Raw genomic sequence first — 17,560 nt, forward strand, 5'->3', positions numbered from 1 at the left:
AAGCTCACAGTGCTTCAGAAGCAAGTGCTGCTTTAAAAAGAGGTACATTTACCGTTAAAAAGTCGAGTATTAGTCCTAAGTATTAAAAAGTATTAACTAGTATTAAAAAGGACTGTGTATCGCACAGATTGTTCAATTTAAAGCGAGAAATAGACAGTGTATAATCTGAGGAGCTGGTTGTGGTTGCGCAGCACTTCACATGAGAGGAGAATGAAATCGCGGTTGGAATCATAACGCCACAGACTCGGAAGTGGGAGTGCGAGTGCGCAAAGCGAGAGCTGTCAATCAAAGCGAGAGCTGTCAATCAGGAGCGCGTGCAGCGCTCAACTTGGAATGTGTCAGCAGAATGTCAGAGTCTAAACAATAAACTTACAATACATGAAGGATCGGTCAGTGGAGAGCTCAGCTGAGCTCAGCATGTTTAATTCCCCAAGCCAATGACAAGAACTTTCGTGAGAAATAACGCGAACATCTGCATCATGCGGGATTTGCGGGCGGGAGCGGGACAAAATATGGCAGGCGGGAGCGGGACTGAAAATCATAATTCTTTGCGGGAGCGAGCAGGGGCGGGACTGCACAATGCGGGAGCGGGCGGGAGCGGGACTGAAAATTATGTCCCGCACAGACCTCTACCTCAGATATTAGATGTGCCCCTCTATTCCCACCTTTAAATCCAGATTAAAAACTCACCTCTATTCACTAGCTTCCCTAGTCCCCTAATCCTCTTATTTCTTGTGTGTCTGTCATTTATTTTTCACATTTGTTTATTTTCCAAATTTGTCTTTTATCTATTATTACTGAATGCTCATTTATTATTATTATTATTTTTCTTATTCTGTACAGGACTTTGGTCAGTGGTAGCTGTGTTTTAAATGTGCTTTATACATAAATTTTACTAGTGGAACAAAAAACATCAATTCATACAGTGGGGCAAAAAAGTATTTAGTCAGCCACCAATTGTGCAAGTTCTCCCACTTAAAAAGATGAGAGAGGCCTGTAATTTTCATCATAGGTACACTTCAACTATGAGAGACAGAATGGGGGGAAAGAATCCAGAAAAACACATTGTAGGATTTTTAATGAATTAATTGCTAAATTCCTCGGTAAAATAAGTATTTGGTCACCAACAAACAAGCAAGATTTCTGGCTCTCACGGACCTGTAACTTCTTCTTTAAGAGGCTCCTCTGTCCTCCACTCGTTACCTGTATTAATGGCACCTGTTTGAACTCATTATCAGTATAAAAGACACTTGTCCACAACCTCAAACAGTCACACTCCAAACTCCACTATGGCCAAGACCAAAGAGCTGTCAAAGGACACCAGAAACAAAATTGTAGACCTGCACCAGGCTGGGAAGACTGAATCTGCAATAGGTAAGCAGCTTGGTGTGAAGAAATCAACTGTGGGAGCAATTATTAGAAAATGGAAGACATACAAGACCACTGATAATCTCCCTCGATCTGGGGCTCCATGCAAGATCTCACCCCGTGGGGTCAAAATGATCACAAGAACAGTGAGCAAAAATCCCAGAAGCACACGGGGGGACCTAGTGAATGACCTGCAGAGAGCTGGGACTAAAGTAACAAAGGCTACCATCAGTAACACACTACGCCGCCAGGGACTCAAATCCTGCAGTGCCAGACGTGTCCCCCTGCTTAAGCCAGTACATGTCCAGGCCCGTCTGAAGTTTGCTAGAGAGCATTTGTATGATCCAGAAGAGGATTGGGAGAATGTCATATGGTCAGATGAAACTAAAATAGAACTTTTTGGTAAAAACTCAACTTGTTGTGTTTGGAGGAGAAAGAATGCTGAGTTGCATCCAAAGAACACCATACCCACTGTGAAGCATGGGGGTGGAAACATCATGCTTTGGGGCTGTTTTTCTGCAAAGGGACCAGGATGACTGATCCGTGTAAAGGAAAGAATGAATGGGGCCATGTATCGTGAGATTTTGAGTGAAAACCTCCTTCCATCAGCAAGGGCATTGAAGATGAAACGTGGCTGGGTCTTTCAGCATGACGATCCCAAACACACCGCCTGGGCAATGAAGGAGTGGCTTCGTAAGAAGCATTTCAAGGTCCTGGAGTGGCCTAGCCAGTCTCCAGATCTCAACCCCATAGAAAATCTTTGGAGGGAGTTGAAAGTCCGTGTTGCCCAGCGACAGCCCCAAAACATCACTGCTCTAGAGGAGATCTGCATGGAGGAATGGGCCAAAATACCAGCAACAGTGTGTGAAAACCTTGTGAAGACTTACAGAAAACGTTTGACCTCTGTCATTGCCAACAAAGGGTATATAACAAAGTATTGAGATGAACTTTTGCTATTGACCAAATACTTATTTTCCACCATAATTTGCAAATCAATTCTTTAAAAATCAGACAATGTGATTTTCTGGATTTTTTTTCTCATTCTGTCTCTCATAGTTGAAGTGTACCTATGATGAAAATTACAGGCCTCTCTCATCTTTTTAAGTGGGAGAACTTGCACAATTGGTGACTGACTAAATACTTTTTTGCCCCACTGTACTCTTATGAAATGCACTATGTTTTTGAAGGACAGCCTTCAGACACAATATTGAATGTACACTCGTCTGTAATGATCTACGTCGTTGTGGCAGGAGATGGCCGCGTTTAAAATGGCGGCACTCCAGAAAGCGCTCGACGACAGCGTCCCGTCTTCCGAGCTGGAAAGAGCGAACAAGCAGTACAATGACCTCACGATGAAATACAGAGACCTGCTCCAGAAAGACAACCACCTCATCCAGAGAACCACCACGCTGGAACATTTGGAGGTTTTCAAGACGTTTTGATTTTTTTTTTTTTTATTCCTCTTTTCTCCAGCGTCGGTTTGCGATAATGAAAGAGTCGTGTCGTCCAATTACTGGTTTCAGGGTGAGAACGTCTCCCTCCGTGAGCACATCAGTTCCATCAGGAAGGAGCTTGAGATCACGAAGGAGAAGCTGCACACGCTGGAGCAAGCCTGGGAACACAGCTCTGCTGGTAAATCTCCTCATGACTTATCGTGTGGTGGCATGTGTACTGTAAATATTCATCCCCTGTTCAACATTTTATGTTATTTAGAAAACTACAGTAGGTCAGGAATCAACACAAAATAACATGACAAACTCCGATTTAGGGAACAGATGTGATCTCGGTGATTTGTGGGTCTGGGAAAGCAGTGTAGAGTTCCAGTTCTGCAACTGGAAACTCCTTGGTGATAGCCAGAGCTGACAGTAACTCAAGCAACCACTCTTTATATCCATGGTGAGCAGAAACGCATCAGAGAACGTACAAGACGTCGAACATTGAGGCAGATGGGCTACAATAGTTCATCAGGTTCCACTCCTGTGAAGCTAGAACGGGAATCTGAGGCTACAGATTACAGTATCGGCCCTGCCACGCTTAATTTATTGACCGATACGCTTCGTGACGTGCCGCTACCCATTAAACGCTTACAATTTAGGCCGACAGTATAAAGCTAGAATCATGTGTTTAGTAGCCTTTAGTAATCAATACAGTCCATGCAAGCCCATGGCCCTGAACTTGACCTAAGTTCACAGCTGATATCAGAGAAGGGTGTAGATGACTTGCAACCGCGTGATCAAAGCGTGCTACATCATGAGTGTCCGCCATGACGGTGGATATACAAAGCGACTAGGATGGCAGCCACTGAAAGAAAATTCAACAATGCTGAATTTGAACTCTTGAGCGAAGATTCGATACAAAGAGTCAATAGATATGTGTAGTTTTGACTCATATTTAAAAAAAGTCAGACTTTTCTGAAGATAAGACGCTTCTACCGACCATCGAGTCCCCCAGGTTTCGCGTTCTATCTATCTGGTTCGGCTGCCGAAGAATCGAGTCCGACCTTGGACGAAACAGCCCGTGTTCTGAGTGGGCGCCCAGTATGGATTGTTTCTATCGTATAATTTTGCTCGCGCTCCTAGACGCGAATTAATACACGTGTTAAAATGATAACAACGACCGAGTGAACCGCGACAAGAGAGAACGCTCGTTTTATAGCAAAATTCTAGCGACACGAAATAAAATTCTTCCATGATATTATCGAGTAAACTTTAGAATCTCACCTGAGATAAACTGACTACTGCAAACACGAGCTGTTTTGGTTTTAGCCTCGGTTAGATCAGCTCTGCCGATGTTGTTCAGCCGTGCTCGTCTCTTCTCCGTACTAGGCCTCAGAGTTTCCTCGCCCTCTTTCCGAATGACGGACGGAATTCTAAAAAATCGGAACGTTCCACAGTTACGAGTACTGTTGTGACTGCGACATATACAGCACAAAGATAGCTAAAAGAACGCTTAAAGCAGTGGAAAAACAAAGAGAGTTGCACACGCATGACTATGTTTTGTATGGAATGTCACTTGACCCCGTATTTGTATCTCCACCAATATGGCCGACATCCGTCTCGTCTCGTCTCGTCTTCATCCGCTTATCCGGGGCTGGGTCGCGGAGGCAGCAGTCTGAGCATGGAAGCCCAAACTTCCCTTTCCCCAGACACCTCGGCCAGCTCCTCGGGAAGAACACCGAGGCGTTCCCAGGCCAGCTGAGAGACATGGTCCCTCCAGCGTGTCCTGGGTCTTCCCCAGGGCCTCCTCCCGGGGGGACATGCCTGGAACACCTCCCCAGGGAGGCGTCCAGGAGGCATCCGAAAGAGATGCCCGAGCCACCTCAGCTGATTCCTCTCGATGTGGAGGAGCAGCGGCTCTACTCCGAGCTCCTCCTGAGTGACTGTGCTTCTCACTCTATCTCTAACGGAGCGCCCAGCCACCCTGCGAAGGAAACTCATTTCGGCCGCTTGTATCCACAATTTTGTTCTTTCGGTCATTACCCAAAGCTCATGACCATACGTGAGAGTTGGAACGTAGATCGACCGGTAAATCGAGAGCTTCGCCTTTTGACATCCGGGTTTCTACACTAAGTAACTTTAAAAACGCACATTGATAAAACTTGCTGAATTCGTGCTGAGTTTATCTCAAGAAGAAAAGAAATATATCACAATGGAAAAATAACTTCGTTCCGCCCGAATAAGTTCCAAATCTGTGCTCAAATCAGAATTTAAGGGAGTTGTACTCAATAACGTACAATATGACTCGGGTAGTCAATGACATGGACAGGCTTTAATTTTCAAACAAATTTTGCATACACTGTACACACACAATCTTGCCTATAAATACCCAGGGGAAATGATGGGAAAATTGTCATTATTGAAGATGCCACGCCTAAGCCAAAATCAACAGTGAACAGGCCATCGGGATGTTGCGTGCCGGAAGTACACAGACAGAGGTCGCCCGGCACTTTGGTGTTCATCATTCGACCATTTCCCGTTTGAGTCAGCGTTACAGACAGACAGGGAGCACCAGGGATCGTCCACGCCCTGGTCAGCCTCGAGTCACGACGCCAGTTCAGGATCAGCACATCAGGCTAGCTCACCTCCGTGACAGATTCCTGACACCCTCAGTCACTGCTGCCACGAAGAGTGAACGCCTTGTTGCAAGCAAACGGAGGTCATACACGATACTGAACCTGTAATTTCGTGAACATGGACCAACTGTCACTTTGAATTTTTTTATTGTGAATTAATTCTTGAGTTTGACAATAAATGTCCTTTATCGATGTTTCAAGATGTGTGTGCATTACATACAATATCATAAATTTCAAATATATGCATGGATCTAAAGTGATATCGTGTTGAATTCCATTGTGCGTTTTTAAAGTTACTTAGTATATTTTGCTTTGACGTCACTTGCGAGTCGAGGATTCTGCGCTAATTAGCTGAGTGTCTGCAGTATCCCGTGTTGATTGGACAAGCGATGTGCAATTAATATTCGTAGATAAACTCTGTACTTCCTCCGCAAACTGAGGAGAGCAAGAGTCCCGGCCCCCATCACGCACACATTCTACAGAGGCACCATCGAGAACATCCTGACCAGCTGCATCACCGTGTGGTACGGCGCCTGCACCGTGTCCTGCTGCAAGACTCTGCAGCGCATCGTGAGAGCAGCTGAGAGGATCATTGGTGTCTCTCTCCCTTCTCTTATGGATATCTATAACTCCCGCCTCACCCGCAAAGCCATCAGGATTGCAGGTGACCCCACCCACCCATCTCACAGCCTCTTCAGCCTGCTGCCGTCGGGGAGGAGACTGCGGAGTCTCCGGGCCAAAACCAGCAGGCTCAAGAACAGTTTCTTTCACCAGGCGGTCAGGAGGCTCAACTCCCTCCCTGTTCTGCCCCTCCTCTGCCCCCTGCCACAGATTCTGCTCGCACACCCCCCTGCCCCCCCTTCAGCATCTGACATGTCATCCTCACAGTTTCCCCCCCAACACACACCTCATCGTTCATTAACACACTGAACTCAGGGACCGCACATCTCACTTTACCTCGCCCATTTGCACTATTCTGAACTACCTCACCTTAACAGCTGCTAGTTTGTTTATAGAGGTTTTCGACCCACGTGACCGTTGCCATGTCAACAAGTAGCCGGCGCCATTTTGACGGTCACAAATATGGCGACTACCGGTAGCGATACACTGTTGATCATGACGAAGTCTCATTGTCGAGTATTTTATCCGGCCTAGATGACGCGAGTAAGAAGCGATATCACCAGAAAATCAATGATGCTGGTGTACGTGATCCGTACACGTTACCAGGCTATCTTTTTCTGGCTTTGCAGCGCTGCAGCGCGGGTGATCTTCCTGACCTGCAGTCAGGCGTGTGGGAAATACCAGGGAAAAAACATAAAAGAAAAAGGAGCGAGATGCAGAAAACACCTTCACTATCCAGCGACGTAGGGCATTTACAGGGCGAGCAGAGGGAGAGGTATTTGCAAAAATTGAGGTTAGCAGGCTTAGAGAACGACGTTTACCTGCTTCCACCAGGATTGTTCACTGACGTACGGAAGTACACCAAGCCCTCGTCTTTACCTGACTTCGGCCCACATGATCTGTATACCTATGTCGTTAAAAACCAGGCTGGGTAACATGCCTACATCAGCGGGTCGTCCCTGGAGCCGGTGGTCGCCATCTTATTACAGCTAAGGTTTGTTCACATTTTCATTTACTTTCGGTCCTCAGGATAAACAAAATGTTATTAAATGTCATTGAAATAACTTCTTAGTCTGTTGAGACATGGCCCGTTATAAATTTGCTGTTACCAGGCAATGACCAAGAACTGTATTATTAGGGTCGGTGTCTGTGTTGTAGCAGTGTACTAGCAGCTAGCTGTTAGCACTAGCTAATGTCAACAACATCATAGCTGGTATGTTACTGTAGCAATGTTTACGTTCAGTCATTTGGATGACTGTTAAAACCTTTCAGTCTCAAGTTTTTCCTTTACTGTATTTACTAGTTTACTGAGCTAGCGCGCGCTCGCTCCCAGCCTGCCCGAGCGCGCTAGCTCAGTAAACTAGTAAATACAGTAAAGGAAAAACTTGAGACTGAAAGGTTTTAACAGTCATCCAAATGACTGAACGTAAACATTGCTACAGTAACATACTAGCTACTATGTTGTTGACATTAGCTAGCTTGACCTTCAAAATGGCGGACACCGGGGCGTCACGTCACCTGTGACGTCACGTCGAAATCCTCTATACTGCTTATTTCATGTTTACCTGCTGTACCTCAAGTGCCCTTGACTGTTTAGTTATTTGTACCAATTTGTGTGTGTGTGAGAGTGTTTAGTCTAGTTCATATCTAGAGTGTTTTATACTGTTTATATTGTCTGAGTGTTTAGTCTGTCTTGTTCTTATCTAGTGTTTATACTGTTTATTTATTCTGTTTATATTGTTTGAGTGTTTAGTCTACGTCTAGTTCCTATCTAGAGTGCAATTATTCTATTTTTATTTATTGCATTGCCTGTTTGCACCGTGGGTCAGAGAGGACTGAAATTTCATCTGTGCTGTATGTCGAGCATGTGTAGCATATTTGAATATAAAGTTGACTTGACTTGACAAAAATGGCGGGTACGAGTGAGCAAAAGACCGCCGGGTTGCAGCTTAATTACGGAGTTTTTCACAAAGAAAAGTGCGGAAAACACCTCTGCAACAGTAGCAGACTGTAGCTGTGAGACCATGACGGTCAGTTCGCTGCATGTCGCTGATCAGCTCGAGTCTGACCGTGAGTATTTAGTCATCCGCACTATCGCTAAAATGTAATGATCAGTATCAGTAACTCGTGCCATGTTGCACTATCATTCACTTTGTTTGATGTGAAATAAACTGCAGTCTCCTTTGGAACAGGACACTGCTTGTGAGGTGCAAGTGGGTATTGTACTGACTTTTTTTTTTTTTCTGTCTTTAGGCAGCTGGGCCATAGAAGGTTCACGCTGCATGCTACACGCTACACGCGTGTAAAGAAAAGTGGACAAACGTAGCATGACTTGCTCTGGGCCATAGAATGGCGTTCACGTTGCACGCTGCACACTTCACGCGTGAAGCGTGAAATGAACATGCACACTTTTTTCTAGGCGTGAAGATGGAAATTCCAGTCAGTGCATGCGGTCACCGCCGCGCCAGCCAATCAGAACGGGTCTAGGGAGATAACTCTATGCTTTCAGGGGAAAACTTCAGAAAAAATATAATTGAATGGTATAATTGAAAAATAGTTCTTCATCGGGATTGTCAAGCAGATTATAGAATGTTCGGTGAAATTCACCACGGGTTTCTCTCAGAAGGAAGTGTTCTCGGCTCCAAATTCTGTTCCTTTTTCTCTTCCTCTGTCTCAGTAAAAGCAGAATGAGGCAATCGTCGTCATCCGAAGAGTCCATATTGTTGGTTACTCGGTCAAAGTAGAACAGACGCAACACGTGAACATCCAAGCATGAAGTTTAATGGCCCAGGGTCCGGTTCTTCACGTGAACGTGTAGCGTGCAGCGTGCAGCGTGAACCTTCTATGGCCCAGCTGCCTTAGGATGGGAATTTAGTAAAATTAGAAGTAAAATATAGTCCCCCCCCCCCCAAAAAAAAAAAAAACACGTTGAACTGGTAAAAATCAGCTCTAGAAGCCACAAAATGAACCCTTAGGCCAAGTTTACATTAGACCGTATCTGTCTCGTTTTCTTCGCGGATGCGCTGTCCGTTTACATTAAAACGCCGGGAAACGGGAATCCGCCAGCGTCCACGTATTCAATCCAGATCGTGTCTGGTCCGGTGCTGTGTAAACATTGAGAATACGCGGATACGCTGTGCTGAGCTCTAGCTGGCGTCGTCATTGGACAACGTCACTGTGACATCCACCTTCCTGATTCGCTGGCGTTGGTCATGTGACGCGACTGCTGAAAAACGGTGCGGACTTCCGCCTTGTATCACCTTTCATTAAAGAGTATAAAAGTATGAAAATACTGATGCAAATACTGCCCATTGTGTAGTTATGATTGTCTTTAGGCTTGCCATCCTTCCACTTGCAAGTGGTAAGTGACGCGCATGCCCGATATGCACGGAGATCACACACACAGCAGCTCAGTCCCGAATCACTGCTCGTGCACTTCACTCGCACGCTCTGTGAGCTGCGCAGGGCCGGAGTGCGCACCCTCCAGAGGGCACTCGCTGTTCAGGGCGGAGTGATTTGGAGCGCAGGATGCCTGCGGAGCCGAGCGTATCCGTGTATTGGCGTTGCTGTGTGCAGGCGAATCGTGTATTGGTGTTGCTGTGTGCACACTAATCGTTTTAAAAACGTTAATCTGATGATCCGCTGATACGGTCTAATGTAAACATGGGCTTAGATTTCAAATTTTACAGGAGAACATGCCTCTGGACCCCCCCTTAGCTTATACGCCGCTTATGGCTGTGTGCTCTATGCACCTCGCTGCACCCAGGGGGGCCACTACGCTTTCTAGTTTTCTAGGGGAAACCCTGTGGAACCTGCAGAGCAAGTCAAGGACAAAATGGTTTGGTTGTTTAAAAAAAAAAAAAGAACACCAGAGAGAAAAAGGGTGAAAAGAAAGGGGATTAGTCCAAAAAAGGACAGGATGAAGTCAACATTGTGTGTATGTGTTTTCAGGAGGACAGAGTGGTACGGATAAAGCTGCGAAGGCTCTAGCAAACAGCGAGATCGTGTCGGTGTCCAAGCGCATCACCACTCTGGAGATGAAAGAGCTGAACGAGAGGCAGCGAGCCGAGCACGCTCAGAAGATGTACGAGCACATGAGGAACTCTCTGAAACAGGTGGAGGAGCGGAATTTTGAGCTGGAAGCCAAGCTTGCTGAGGTTTGTCTGTTTCATTGAAAATTTAAAAAGTATCGCCGAAGTGTTTTATGGAGGTAATCAGGGATGAGAATTTTCCGCCGATTGGCGGATTTCCGACTTTTTCAGACCAAAATGATCGTTTTTGAGATCGATATAAATCCGTTGAGAAATTTTTTTGGGGGGGGGTTATGATTAACGATCTGTGGTCACCTTATAACGCAGACATCCCAAGTCTCCCGGAAGTTCCGGTAGTCTCCTGCATATTGATAGAAACGAGCAAGAGCGTGCGCGCGCAACATTAAGGTCTGCATCACACATCTTAGAATGTGCGCACGCAAGGGGGTGCGCGATGGAGATTGTGTGCAGTGTTGCCAGATACTGCTGACGTTTTCCAGCCCAAAATATGTTCAAAACCTGCCAAAATGCACTTAAAACCACCCAATCTGGCAACACTGCCTGTATGCCTGTTCATGTAGCGCATGCCAGACAAAGAGCATCTTGATTGGGTTACTCAGCAAAATAAGCCAATCAGCTTTCAGTGTGGGCGGGCTTTTATCTCTTTTCTCGAGGACCGGAGTTTTCAGTTGAGTCAGTGCAGCCTACAGGATCGGCATGGCAGAGAGAGAGAGCGCGCGCCCCAAAAAATATATATCAGTTACATGTCATATATAAGTGTGTATCTTTTATAAATGGGGTTAGCTTATCTAATGTAGCATGTTGGGGAGAATCATAGTATCATATCTATATTTCTGATGAAATTTTAAGTATGATAGCATGTATAACTCTCCTACTTATTGCTCATTTCATAGGGGGACGGGACGGAATTGCTGGCGTGTGCCGCGCGGGAGCGTCTGCCCAAATTTTTTAGGCCGAGATGAAGTTATAGTTTTTGATTTAAAAAAAATTTCCAATACGTAATGCCCATTGTACATGCCTGTTCTTTAATTCAAAATCACCATCTCGATCTTCAAATTGACCATATGGTATCTGTATTATATTACACAACATCCTGTCCAGATAAAACCTAGTTAGTACACACAACAGTTGAAAGGGAAGTGATAAGTGATGTTGAATGTTGCCTGCTTAATATGCAAGGCCTCCTGCTACCATGATAACATCAGAAGAAAGCTTAAGAGAATTATATGATAGAACTTTTCTCTGGTTTGCACTTCATTTTAAAGGATTAGAGTATTCAAAGACATGAATAGCTAAAATGCAGAAATATAATACTGTAGAGCTCGTTTATATTAAAAGGTGCATTGATTTTTTGAAATCCTCAAATGTGAATTGATTAAAAACAAGTCTCTTGTACCTTATTAATCATTTTCACCTGGTAGTCCACCAAGAAGGGGAATTTATTTCCAAATAAATTGCAAATTTTTGCTGATAAAATTAATGATTTGGGGGTAAAAAAAAAATAGCCAAAAATCATTAGCCCCATGGGCCCCCCTGGGCCCCGCCCCCCCGGGCCCCGCCCTAGTTTTTTCAGACTTTTAAAATATTTTTCATTCTCATCCCTGGGTAATGTAAAGTTTTTTTGTGTGAGCAGATGGCGAAGCAGAACCTGGAGGCTCAGAGGACCGAGCGTGAGCTACGAGACGAGCTGGCTGACAGCGTCAGTAAAGAAGTCAGTGACGCTGACCGGCGCCGCATCGCCGAGCTGGAGAAAAGCGAAGCCCAGCTCAGGATCGAAGTGTCTAAGTAAGTTTCCATTCACGAGGTCAGACGCATCTCGTTAATTAGTAATTCGACCTCGGACGCTGATTGACGTGTATGACGTGTTCAGGTTGCGGGAGGTTTCCGACGTAGCAAAAACGCAGGTGTTTGCTCTAGAAGCCAGGCAGCAGTCCCGGGAAAAGGAGGTGGAGTGTCTCAGGAGGCAGGTGCTCGACTATCAGGTGAGGGAGGAGCTTGTTCGTGAAAACGGTTTGCGCAAGGATAGTTTTGAAGTGATGCTATAAAAATTTAAAAAAATATTGCACCAGGCTCAAAGTGACGAGAAGGCCCTCATCGCGAAGCTCCATCAGCACATCGTGGCTCTGCAGCTGAGCGAGACGGCGGCCGTCAGCAGGCTGGAGGCCTACACCACCCGCCTCCGCCACCTGGAGGCTCAGAGGCTGAGGGCGGAGCAGCAGCTGGACGCTCAGCAGCAGGCGCTGTGGCAGGCGAGGCAGGAGGGGCGTCAACGCGCTCGACACCTCCGCCAGGCCCTGAACAGCCTGCGTAGACGGTTCTCCGGAGCACTGCCCCTCAGCCAACAGGAGAAGTTCTCCAGCACTATGCTGCAGCTGCAAGAGGACAGGGCGAGGGCGCGGGAGGAGGCACTCCGGGCGCAGGAGGAGCGCAGCGCAGCCCAGGGGAAAGCACAGGAGCTGGAGCTCCGACTGAAGGGTCTGGAAGAGCTCACAGCCACCCTGAAGGACGTTAAAGGAGCTCAGAAGGTATGGAGAGACAGAGATGAGACGAGACAGGGATGCACAGATTTGTTTTTGTAGTTACTTCCAGGCATTTTGACTGGGTGAGAAGAAGATTAGTTCAGTTACATTCAAGTCTTCTGCTCCACGACCCGTACAGGTGGGCGAGTGGCATAAGAAGCTGGAGGAGGCTCGTCTGCAGGAGCTGAGGAAGAACAGAGAGCTGGTGGCGCAGCGGGAGGAGATCCGGTATCTGAGGAACATGGTGGCCGAGCAAGAACGCTCCATCAGCAGCCTGGAGGAGGAACTGGTGCAGCAGAACAACGTAAAAGATGCAGTTTGATGGTCAGACAAAAAAATATTAATTAACACTGGCTTTTAAAACCTGTGTGTGTGTGGTTTGTAGCTGTTGGAGGAGCAGCAGCTTTCATGGGATCAGAGAGAGGTGGAGTTGGAGCGACAGCTGGAGATCTACGAGAAACAGCAGAACCAAATCATCGGATCTGCTCAGAAGGTCCTTTTACTGAACTTACATACAAGATATGTGAAGAAAATGATATTTTTTATTGAGTGTGCCAATAGTTCTGAATTATTCAGCAAACTTAGCTTCATGCACTTTAACACGTTAAAGCAACACGCACACTGCCTGGGTTAGAACTTCTGAATGCTAGTGTAAGAGGCGGAGCTTTCTGAATTTACATGTGAATAAGAAACACCTTGTTTCTCTAATTAGTTGGACGTTCTCGAAGAAAAAGTCTTTCCCGCACCATTCATGGCACGTTTAGCGGCGCCGATCTCCCTTTCGTAGCCCTCGGCCTCTCGCCTATATTACATAGCTAGGGTTACAGTGGTGGGCTGGTCCTTTGGTAACCGCGAGAGTTTGACTCCCCACTCACATCTGTATCGCAGCGTGCCTTGCCAGATGGCAGTAGGTACCATTTTTATGATGGTCTTTGGTACGACCTGACTGTGAGTAGAACTCCCGATCGAGAGGCGGACACGCTAACCGCTAGGCCACTTGCCGGTTGGACGTTCTAGAGTTCTAGATTAGACCTCAGTTCTAACCCATAGGTGGATTTATTTATTTATTTTTTATTATTATTATCATTATACCCCCACTCCGAAGGAGGAGGGTAAACTGGTTTACCTCTGCCCGTCCGAAACGCCCTTTTTCTCAGCAACCACAAATCATAGCCACTTGGTACCAAACTTCAGCTTGGGGTTCTATACCGTGTGTACCGTTTTCAGGTCTGTCGCACATCGACTTCCTGTTTACCGACTGAATGTATTTACGAAACATATCGGGTGGATTTACAAAATTTTCGTAGCATTTTTCTCAGCAACTCCAGATCATAACTGATTGATATTTGGTACCGAGCTTCAGCTTCACTGTAAAAAAAAAAAAAAAAAAGTTACGCCAACTTAAAAATTCAAGGCAACTTACTGCACAGGATTTTTGAGTTTATGTGACAACTAAGATTTTTAAGTTTTGAAGAAAGTTGTGCCAACTTATACTTTTGGTCTTCATATTCACACAAACTTAATTTTTTCAGTTTTACATGATAAGAATTCAACTTTAAGGCCACTAATCTTTCATCCAAGTAAAAACTAATTTGACAAACGAAATGTGCAAACAATTCAGTATACTGAATTGTTTGCACATTTCGTTTGTCGGGGCGGCACGGTGGTGTAGTGGTTAGCGCTGTCGCCTCACAAGCAAGAAGGTCCTGGGTTCGAGCCCCGGGGCTGGTGAGGGCCTTTCTGTGCGGAGTTTGCATGTTCTCCCCGTGTCCGCGTGGGTTTCCTCCGGGTGCTCCGGTTTCCCCCACAGTCCAAAGACATGCAGGTTAGGTTAACTGGTGACTCTAAATTGAGCGTAGGTGCGAATGTGAGTGTGAATGGTTGTCTGTGTCTATGTGTCAGCCCTGTGATGACCTGGCGACTTGTCCAGGGTGTACCCCGCCTTTCGCCCGTAGTCAGCTGGGATAGGATCCAGCTTGCCTGCGACCCTGTAGAACAGGATAAAGCGGCTAGAGAGAGGGATTTCGTTTGTCAAATTAGCTTCAGGCTTAAAATAAGTGAATGTGTGACTTAGCAAAAAAGCACTGCCACTCCAGTTTTATAGCAGTGTTGCTACCATCATGTTAAAATAAACATGCTATTTGAACTGGATTGTTATTTGTTTTATTGTGGGATAAAAAGAAAATTGAACTCAAATTTTGAAGTTTTTACTTGGATGAAAGATTAGTGGCCGTAAAGTTGATTTCTTATCATGTAAAACTGAAAAAATTAAGTTTGTGTGAATATGAAGGCTAAGTTATCTGAGACCAAAAGTAGAGGTCTGCGCAGGACAGAATTTTCAGTCCCGCTCCCGCAAAGAATTATGATTTTCAGTCCCACTCCCGCCCGCGCCTGCCATATTTTGTCCCGCTCCCGCCCGCAAATCCCGCATGATGCAGACGTTCGCGTTATTTCTCACGAAAGTTCTTGTCATTGGCTTGGGGAATTAAACATGCTGAGCTTAGCTGAGTTCTCCACCGACCGATCCTTCACCTAGCGCACGTAGCGAGGGTGCGCGTTGCCAGGCGGCATGCGCAGCTGAGGCTTTACAGAGATACCCATTGTGAGCTTCACTAGAGGAGCTCTACTCTTCTGCCATGATCGGAGATCTCAAACACGGAAGAGCGGAAAGGAATCGGAAACGTACGCGAGATTAGACCACATCCACAAATTTAGGCATCTTAAAATGTTTTTATTAATGCCAAATAAAATATCCAGCACAAATTATATATGATAGACATAAATTAATAATTAATAATTTATATTTTAAACACATTTTTAGTTAGCGGGACTGCAGCTTATCACCTCTCCTGTCCGCTCCCGCAACGAGCTTTCAAAATTTGTCCCGCGCCGCATCGGGTCCCGCGGGACTCCCGCGGGAGTGTAGGGCTCTAACCAAAAGTATAAGTTGGCACAACTTTCTTCAAAACTTAAAAATCTTAGTTGTCACATAAACTCAAAAATCCTGTGCAGTAAGTTGCCTTGAATTTTTAAGTTGGCGTAACTTTTTTTTTTAAACAGTATTGGCATTCTATACCATGTATACCGTTTTCAGGTCTATCGCACATTGACTTCCTGTTTACCAACTGAATGTATTTACGAACCATGTAGCGTGGATTTTGACGCCATTTCAAGAAGTAAAATGCTATTTCAGAATGTCAGTTTACCAGGATGCTGTTTGAAATCCCTGGGGAGAGACGCTGCTCTTTACTTACTTACTTTCAGGGTTCATTATTTGTTGAAGTCAACATTCATAATAAGTGTCTGATTCCTTCGATCGCTTGCGTTCTGATATAAGTGAGAGCGGGGGGGTACGCAAGTGAGCAGGAGCTCACAGTTGATCTTGTTTTAAACAGTGGCTTTGTTGTTGTTTACATCTATAGTTTCCATTCGATCAGCCGTGTGAAAATACAGGTAGTTGTATGTTCCCAATAATACATTGTGTGTTTCTTGTGGTTTTAGTTTGAAGAAGCCACGAGTTCTCTGCCAGACCCAAACCAGCCTTTAGCTCACCAGCTGGAGCATGCTCTGAATAAAATAAAGGAGCACGTTCGTACCATTCTGGAGATTCAAGCCACCTGCAAAACTCTGGAGGAGGTAAAGCATTCAGTGGAAACGTGTTTAGATCAGAAATAATCGCGACGTGATGCCTAGTGTTAATGTTAATGTTAATTGCGAGCATGGTTATACATGAGTTTAGCAGAAAATTCAACAATCTCAAACCTTGAGGTTTTAGCTCCTAAAATCAAAAAGAGCAGAAGTTTCTGTTCTCACTTGCTCACCGTATTCATCGTCATATTAATGAGACGTCCAACAGAGAAGAAATTGAGATGATTGTTGGACGCAGAGTCCCAGAATGCAATTCAGCTCGACATCACCGGGTTTCAGTTTTTTATTTAGTGCTTAATTATAGCATAGCATGTTTTTCCCCAAAGCGTTTTAGCGTGTCGGGCCCGATCCGCTCGCTCTGCCTGCCGATACGCTTAGTCGCTTTAGTTAAAATCCGATACGCTTAGATTTATACCGATATGTTAAATTTCCTACCCACAAGTAACTAGATACATAGGAGAGCAAATAACAGATCCATTTACATACTGATTGATATTTGTGTTAAACAAGCCGTCTTTTTTCCAGTGTTTGTGTCGATTCTGTCAAACTAATATGTCCGCGTGGTATGATGTAAACAAACGAATCTGTTGGCTATGTCGAGATCACATGTTCAAACCGTCCAATAAAAATATCGAAAGAAAACGTCAGATATCCCGGAATTTTCCGATTCATTATAAGCGATCTCACTGGCTGCCGATGTTGTCCCCGACCAGACGGACAAAGCCGACTGATTTTAATCACAAAAGTTTGACCTCGTCTATTATCATTATGGCTTCGATCAAAGATTGGTTGACTAAACGTCAACAAACCCACGTGAGTGATGGCGCACAAACCCAGACAACTGTCACAATAAATTAATCACAGCGTGATGTCACTGGGATCCATTTAACAAAAGGCGGCTCCGGATTATTCTTTTGTTAAAGGCTCACAGTGACCTCACACTAGAGCCCTGCACTCCCGCGGGAGTCCCGTGGGAGTCCCGCGGGACCCGACGCAAAGCAGTGCGGCGCGGGACAAATTTTGAAGGCTCATTGCAGGCGTGGGCGGGAGGGGGAGTGCACAATGCGGGAGCGGGCAGGAGAGGTGATAAGCTGCAGTCCCGCTAACTAAAAACGTGTTTAAAATAAAAATTATAAATTATTAATTTATGTCTATCATATATAATTTGTGCTGGATATTTTATTTGGCATTAATAAAAACATTTTAAGATGCCTAAATTTGTGGATGTGGTCTAATCTCGCGTACGTTTCCGATTCCTTTCCGCTCTTCCGTGTTTGAGA

General features: G+C 45.3%; 1 protein-coding gene across 4 annotated transcripts in view; it reads left to right on the forward strand.

The window, feature by feature from the left end:
* cep290 (centrosomal protein 290) overlaps positions 1–17,560 on the forward strand; it is a 123,420-nt gene that overhangs the window by 64,901 nt on the left and 40,959 nt on the right. For all 4 annotated transcript variants that reach the window (XM_060928419.1, XM_060928421.1, XM_060928420.1 and 1 more), the window contains exons 24-32: positions 2,619–2,792; positions 2,892–3,000; positions 10,013–10,218; positions 11,747–11,898; positions 11,984–12,095; positions 12,183–12,638; positions 12,772–12,936; positions 13,018–13,125; positions 16,134–16,268. In XM_060928419.1, coding sequence (XP_060784402.1) covers positions 2,619–2,792; positions 2,892–3,000; positions 10,013–10,218; positions 11,747–11,898; positions 11,984–12,095; positions 12,183–12,638; positions 12,772–12,936; positions 13,018–13,125; positions 16,134–16,268 — 1,617 coding nt within the window. The remainder of the gene's footprint in view (positions 1–2,618; positions 2,793–2,891; positions 3,001–10,012; positions 10,219–11,746; positions 11,899–11,983; positions 12,096–12,182; positions 12,639–12,771; positions 12,937–13,017; positions 13,126–16,133; positions 16,269–17,560) is intronic.

This window comes from Neoarius graeffei, chromosome 8 (assembly GCF_027579695.1).
Source record: "Neoarius graeffei isolate fNeoGra1 chromosome 8, fNeoGra1.pri, whole genome shotgun sequence".
NCBI classification, from domain to species: domain Eukaryota; kingdom Metazoa; phylum Chordata; class Actinopteri; order Siluriformes; family Ariidae; genus Neoarius; species Neoarius graeffei.